A 7500-nucleotide genomic window follows, 5' to 3' on the forward strand; every position below is an offset into this window, starting at 1 on the left:
TTCCCTTTAAGGTCGAATTTTCAATTTTCTCTGGAAATATCCACATCGCTCTCACAAATTTTATTCCTGGAATGTAGACATACTCTTTCCATGCCGAGCAACTTGTGGTAATCACAAAATTGTTACAATAACGGGAAATAATATTTTTAGATAACGTTCTCGCAGCCGTCGTCCTTAATTAAAGAGGAAGCTTAAGCAACGACAAGGGCGATAGCAACGAGAACGTCACAAATTTGCAGCAATAAAAGCAAGGTGACACACGCTAACACCAACCCGGTGTGGCCAACATATTTAGTGAGCAAAAGCAATAGCTTTGCACGCTCTGCACGCGCATCTTTTCACTTTTTGTCAATTTCCTTGCCGTCGTCAGCAAAACAACAACAGTTGCATTAGGATAAATTTTCATTTTCTTCCCTAAATGGAGCGCAATTCATACTAGTTTCTTCCTTAAGGGTTTGCCACACGTTTGTCACGTTAAAATACAATGCGAATTCACATCTAACGACGACTTTCTCGTTGCCGTTGCCGTTGCTCCCAAAGTTTCTAGTGAACACCACGGAACAAATTAAAGCGAATAAGAATATAATAAATGAATACTCAGTGGTAGAGCATCCGAACTAGCAACCGGAAGGTCGTAGGCCCGACTCCTGCAAAGGAGCACTCGGATTTTTTCCGAGTATTTCCGATTCACCATCGATAAAAAATCTCTTATTTTCATTCACCGGGGTCAACATCTATCCCAGTGGTAGGGCTTCCGAGCTACAGATCGTAGAAGGTCGTAGGTTCGACTCCTGCCGAGGAGCATTCGGATTTTTTCCGAGTATTCCTCGAATCGACATCCAAAAATAAATCTCTTCATGAATAAAATGATTCCAAAACCAAACCGAGAATATTCTGCCACCCCAGCGGAACAACGCTTCTTTTGCTTTCTGCTTATATTTATCTATTTATTTATTATTTATTTCTGTTATTGGCAGAAACTAAAGGACTATCCCACAAAAGACAAATACTTCTTTCACATCGAAAAGGTAAGCCTTCTTGTTGCATGTCCTGCCACCGTCCAGTCCCTCGCATCAAAAGAATATCTCGCCAGTGATGAAAACGGGAAGGCCTTCATGAAGCCGGGCGTGGATACTGTTCGAGATCGGCAGAGCTGGTTTGGTTTTCATGGTAGCTACTTTGACCACACGTTGAATAAATCGGAAGCAATGGTGCAATTTTAACAGCAAGACCTCCCGGATGGAGTAGGAGAATCTACTGATCCAGAAAACAAAGTCCAAGATGAACTCTGAAAAAAGGAAATCGAAAGGAAAGGAACTTTATTTAAGTGCCTAAGCACTAATCTGGGACACTGTAAATTGAAATTAACAAGTTAACACAAGTCAAATCAAATTTTGGTTTTTGAACACTTGAGAAACAGAACTGTAATTCACGTGGAAGTACTGTCTGTGTGTTTTGTGTGTGTGTGTGTGTGTGTGTGTGTGTGTGTGATATTCTTCATAAGTCGCTATACTGAAAAGACTGTGTGCTAGAACAGCATTGTGGGATTGTTAAGGAAGACGTGCGTATGTTAGTGAGCTTTGAAGCACGAGACATTTTTGAGTCACGTATACTGAAACCGGAAGTGACTTGTCACTACCGTACGATATTCATATTGTTACGCATCTTTTCCCCGTAAGAGACGTTTAGTTTAAAAATCTGGGAGACATGACTGTCCTGGCATGCGAAATGTTCAATTTCGGTTTCCTTCCGTCGCGTGCTTTAAAGTGCTATTAGAGACCTTACGATAGGACGACTACGAAAACGCCACCAAACAGTGGACTTAATGAGCAAAAACAAAGCTTTGCACGCCCTGCACGTGCGTTTTGCATTTTGGTACATTCCTTTGCCGTCCTCGTCCCGACAACGACGTGAATTGACTAATTTTAAGGTCGTGTAGAGGACTTGAGAACCTGACGAAATATTTTTTAATTTTCTTCCCAAACAACCACACCGTTTATGCCAGTTTCAAATTGCGGGAATAAGTTATTCCCGCAATGTTGATAAACACTTTCCATTCCGAACGACTTGGAGTTATCACGAATTTGTTACAATAACGAGAAATAATATTTTTAGATGACGTTCTCGTTGGAGTCGTCCTCTTCCTTGGGTAAGGTCCCTATTATGATTAATCTCGACCCCAGAGCTCTTCTCTTGACTGAGGGAGAGAAGAGCTTTGGGGAACCCTGAAACAAGGTGTCTTCTCATTGGTTTTGGTAAAGAACAATCAAAAGCGTCTCTAATTGGTGCATTCACGTTAGCACGAGGAGTGAGCAGGCGCCGTCAGGTTCAAATAGCCAATTTTTGGCTATAGGAGCCCTACGGCGTATGTCCTCCTACATAGAATTTCCCAGAGCCTTGGGTTGATCCGAGGCTGCGGTGACGAGAATGTATTATGATCAAAAAATCACTCTCTTTTTTCTTCAGATTTTGAAAGTGTGTTTGCTTAACACCGAACTGGGAAAATTTTGAGCTTTGATTTTTACCCAAAGGCGGTTTACTTTCAGTGTAAGTTTTGGATTTCAGGGTCCGCCATTACTCACGTTCAAAACCGACCGATTGGATCTCAGGGAAAAGTGACGTCATTTACTCACTGGCTCAAAACTTCGGCGTGTAAATGCAGCTTATTATTTATGCAAAACGCTAGTTTAAAACTCCCGTGCTGCCTATTAATTCAGCCGTGTACACACGCATTGCATTCATAAACAAGTGAGTCTTTGACGTCATTTTCTCCTCGATCCAGGGCTGTCAAGATTTTAAAGGAAACAGGAAAATTCAAGTAAAAATAAACAGGTGTCTTTTTGAAATCAACACTTAAAACTTGGGTCACTAATTGTTTAGTCAACATAGTTTTGTAATTCAAAGAAAAATTTGGTCTTAGCAGCACTTTACTCCCCATATTTGAAAACAGACGCGTGCAAAGCAAGGGAACATGTGGCCGTCCACATACAAAGGAAAGTTATCGAATGGATGGCGCATGACAGGTGCCATTACCATTATGGTATCTATAAAAAGGCCGATTTCTTCCTCGCTCTTTTCGTACGAAAGGTACGAGTAACTCTTCAGAAGCCGACAAGGCGGAAGTTTGCTTTGCGAGGGCAGCAATCGAAGCAAGCACTTATGATCACTGGCAGCCGTGTTTCGCCTCTTGCGCAGTCTCCTCACCTTGCAGGATAGACTCTTGAGACAATCTCGTCCCCAGAGCCCACGTGTCTTTTGGTCAGCGCCAAGACACGGAGCTCTGGAATAATCAATTCTCAGAACTGTGTTGATTGGCTAATTGATTTATCAAACTGCTCATGCGCAAACTACCCAGTGTAAAATAGCTTGTAATTTGCGAATATGACGCAAAAATCTCCAACTAAACTTGTAAACACGAAGATTTGTCGCTGCTGTTCAAACCATTGAGTTCTAATCATCGCCCCGTTTCACTTTTCACTGAAACCAGAACTCCTAAAATCTTGGAGTTCCGGAAATTAATTATCCCAGAGCTCCGTGTCTTGGCGCTGACCAAAAGACACGTGCACGCCTGTAACTTAGCGCTATCGCAAGTATTTTGCGAAAATTCCGACTTGTGCACAATACGGGCGAACTATCCTGTATCTGACTTACCTGATTAGAGTGTAATGTGAAGTGCTATTGTAGGTTTCTACCTCATACGACCCTTCGGGTTAGATCACCGCTGCTCTACCGACTGAGCTACAAGGTCAGACGGGAGCAGGCCATGGGAACTGAAGATGGCCATTAGTAGGGCATTAGTCCGTTAGTACGGCTAACGCTCACATGGTTCATATGGGGTAGAAACCTGGCACTTCACATTACACTCTAATCAGTTAAGTCTGTTCAAATATAAGTGCTACATGGCCAACGTTTGCAAAAACGTACTCCCTCCTTGTATCCTGTAACTGGATGGGTATAAACGGTTTTAAAATAAAATTAGTAGAAAATTAATGGTTCATTGTTGTATGCTCACCTTGTCCGCTGAGTCGTCAAAACCTAAAATTTGGGGATTTCACGTTGTTGCTTTGTGGAGTACGGCAAAGAAATGCACGGAAATTCGTGCTGCACGTGCAGCACGAGTATTTTTCCTTTTTAAACAATCATATGCTCGCTTCGTGGCGTTGTCGTTGCCGTTGTACGAGGGGAGCTTTGCCTGCATTAAAAAGCCATGATTCAGAATGGTAAATCATCCCAAAAGTAACGGGTTGTTATTGGTTTATTTTGGACACGAAGAATCTTTGCCATTGGTGGAACCGTGGTGACATGAGTACAAGAATAAATTACGTGGATGAAAAGCACTCATTGATTCCAGCCGTAAAATAAATTCTCCATTGATGGAAAGCCACTGTTCTGACGACTGCGATAGCTCAGATCCCCTTTATAGTTGAACCTGGATTTGAGATTCAACGAAGGTTCGCTGCACCAAGGATATCATAGAAGCAGCAGAGCTTTGTTAAATCGAGATTCCCCCTCCCCCCCCCGGGGTCAGAAGCACCTTATGTAAATTTTCGGCCCGATGTTGTGAGCAGCGACTTTATTGAACCTGAAAAGCCCCCAAGGAGAGCGATCACTTAAGTATATTATTATATAATGTTGCCAGTCTCAACCACGTAACCTAAGAACGTTTACGACTGTACACTGAAAAATTCGCACATAAAAGCGTAACAAATTGGAAGATCCACTGAAATTTGTGCCTTGCTAACGCCAAAAATAAGACGTTTGCAGAAGATTTCTCACACACAAACTAAAAGAAACCTATTTGGGGTGATTATTTAAACGTCAGATTTCGGCAGTTCTTCATAAAAACGCGTTCCAAGTTTCATTTCTGACCTATATCGACTATTCCAGCATTGCCAAAAAACAAGAGCGAACCAGAAGAGCTACTATCTACTCAACTTACAGCAACTGCCTTCAAGCAAGTTGTAGAGGAAAAAGTGGTCATTGAAGACAGTTAGATTTCGTTTAAGTAACTGGCCCAAAGCGTTTTAAGTAATCGTGCATTCGTACCAGAGACAGGGGTTGGAAGTTCATCGCAAAAATGGAAAATTGCAAGGTGGATGAGAAGCACGTGGCGTCGAAGCATGTCAAATCCCCAGCTCGAGTTGTTCCGGAAATAGCATGTGATGATATCAGTAAAGTTCCGCAAAGCTTGGCTACTGACGGACAGTTAAAGTATCTGCGGAGGACACAGGAGGACTAATTTAGGCGGAGGAGCATAAATTGGAAACCGCGGAAGTCAAGTAGAGTTAATGTCAGTAACAACTACATTTAAAATAGGCTGAGTACAACATTGTGCAAGAGGAAATGCTAGATCAAATTGAGGTAAAAGAGTTATATAAGATATTGATGTTTTTGTTTTGGAGTCAGGCAAAAAAATATTATACGCAGAACTAAATAAATGATGGAAAAAAAAAGTTGCTCAATCAAAATAAGGACTGTCCGTACACCCACTCTGAACTAAATGTTCTACACTGAATTTTAGATCGAATTGGAACTGGTCGTGATTTAGAAATGGTGGTTTGCAAGTGTATACACACAACCCGCAAAAAAGCGTTGGACTTTTTGAATGCTAAAACCTCGCCGTTGCACTTTCCATGCCTCCCGACTTTCAAAGGCTCCGGTAGTATCAACTGACTTGCAGCTCAGAGTGAAGCAGTGCTAAGGAGTAAAAGATAAGAAGAAAGAAAGCTTCAAGCTTGTCGAACGAAGTTCTGCATAATTTTGACAGTCTTCTGAGCTTTCACCTGTGTAGGTGTGTAGGCGAAAAAGCAAGGCAAAACAATCTTGCCCAAGTATTTATTTCTTGTTGAGGCCGGTTGTATAGCAAAAGTATAAAAACGGACGTTTTGGCTAATTATGACGTAACAAATTGAGTGTAAACTGCTAAGACGATAGTGACATCCTGAAACCGAATGAAAGCCAATACTGAAGAACTAAACACACCATAGAAAATCACTGCTTTCAACGCAAGGGGACGTCAGAGACGAGTGCGAAAGGATCCATCATAACAGTGGCAGAAGAGAAATATTTCCCTACCAAATTTTTGATCAAAATTCCCTTATTTGCCTTTGAGATTAGCCCAGCTTGTCAGCAAAGTTGCTTTGCTTTTTACCAAGAATGGGGAAAAAGAATAAACTTCCTCTCTTTCGCTGTATCGGGAGATTAAACCGACTCGCCTAAAAGCACAGTCTGTGATGGGTTACGGTCGTTACGAAGTGACTCAATTTGTCTTTGTTAAGAACCGCATGGCTGGCGTATTCGATTAGCTGTCTCTTCGTGGAGAAAATCTTCAGTTTCGTTCAAACAAGGTGATTTTAAGGACTGGAACTCGAAGAAAAACGTAACGCCAGTCGAGAGTTATCTTGATTTAACAATTTGTTTATATTGAGAAAATAGTTGACTCCGTAAGTACTTACGCAGAAGTGAATGATGCAATAGGTAATGCAAGTCATACGACACGGCGCGTGAGCAATGATAATGAAAATTAAACTTAACCACTATTCTAGAATTCCATGTGCGCGCGATCTTGATTATGAGATGGTCAAATAACAAAGCACGTAAGGCAAAGTTAGCTACAGCGCTATTGGAACTGCCAGAATAATAGTTTTATTACATTTTTTATAAAGACTGAACGTTTGAATACCAGGAAATCCCAACATCACTTGGCGCGATCTGAAAACGAGAGTTGTGAGCCAGTCAGAAAACTGCAAATTAGAATTCCATTTCTAAGCTCTTTTAACTATTTGTTGGTGGTCTCAGGGAGAGAAATAGACAATGTTAGCAAACAACCGAAAACATCGCAGAACATGAGCTGAATGATTTCACTTCATGTTCACTTTAAATGATTATGTTGAAGGTTTCCTCGACAGACAATAAATCGAAGGAGCAGGAACTAAAATATTTCTATCCCTTCCGGATAAAAGATACTACTATTTCCTTCTGAAGTGGTTTCGTTCAAGCTGTTTCGTTTCAGGGATATTTGTGGTTTCGAAGGTTTAACATAATATTTGCTAAAGAAAAATGTGCGTTTTGTCTTTCCAAAGTAATTTTTTACATTTTTTTCCTACTGTAACTATCTTTTCTCCCCGGAAAGGAGTGTCACGTAATCTCTGGAGTGACAATGGCGAAAAACTCGAAGATGAACGAAGAAAAAAAGGCCATCACACATTTCATTTTCTGGCGGAAAGTATTACACGTCTTACTGTATTGCGTATAACTTAGTAAGTTTGCTATTTATGTCCCTTCCTTATTTTATGTTCAACGCAATAATTTGACGACAATATCTATGTTTTCCGTGTTGAAGATTTGAAAAATTGGGTTGTTATTCCCCGAGGGCCAACAAAGCGTATTTAAATCTGGTGTACTCTCGACTTAAGTAAGGATGTGGCAAAGGTCATTGCAAAACGTTCAAGCTAATGTATTTATTTAAAATCTTGTGACTTTTTTCATTTTCTAAGAACA

The 7500-nt window shown here is 40.9% G+C and overlaps 2 protein-coding genes across 6 annotated transcripts in view; both read left to right on the top strand.

The window, feature by feature from the left end:
- LOC137976030 (uncharacterized) overlaps positions 1-3990 on the top strand; it is an 8344-nt gene extending 4354 nt beyond the window's left edge. Inside the window, exon 4 of the mRNA XM_068823285.1 lies at positions 978-3990. Coding sequence (XP_068679386.1) covers positions 978-1223 — 246 coding nt within the window. The 3' untranslated portion in view covers positions 1224-3990. The remainder of the gene's footprint in view (positions 1-977) is intronic.
- Positions 3991-5206: 1216 nt separating this feature from the next.
- The window catches only part of LOC137975153 (uncharacterized), a 9386-nt gene continuing 7092 nt past the window's right edge, over positions 5207-7500 (top strand). For 2 of the 5 annotated variants that reach the window (XM_068822235.1, XM_068822233.1), the window contains exons 1-2: positions 5213-5361; positions 7497-7500. The exon at positions 7497-7500 is cut by the window's right edge and continues 157 nt beyond it. Coding sequence is in view for 1 of the 5 variants with exons in the window: in XM_068822237.1 (XP_068678338.1) it covers positions 5344-5361 (18 nt within the window). In the remaining 4 variants the exon portion in view is untranslated. Of the gene's footprint in view, positions 5362-7132; positions 7260-7496 lie in introns of all 5 variants that reach the window. The other 3 variants (XM_068822234.1, XM_068822236.1, XM_068822237.1) reach the window with 3 other exon arrangements.

The sequence above is a fragment of the Montipora foliosa genome, chromosome 11 (assembly GCF_036669935.1).
Source record: "Montipora foliosa isolate CH-2021 chromosome 11, ASM3666993v2, whole genome shotgun sequence".
Taxonomy (NCBI): domain Eukaryota; kingdom Metazoa; phylum Cnidaria; class Anthozoa; order Scleractinia; family Acroporidae; genus Montipora; species Montipora foliosa.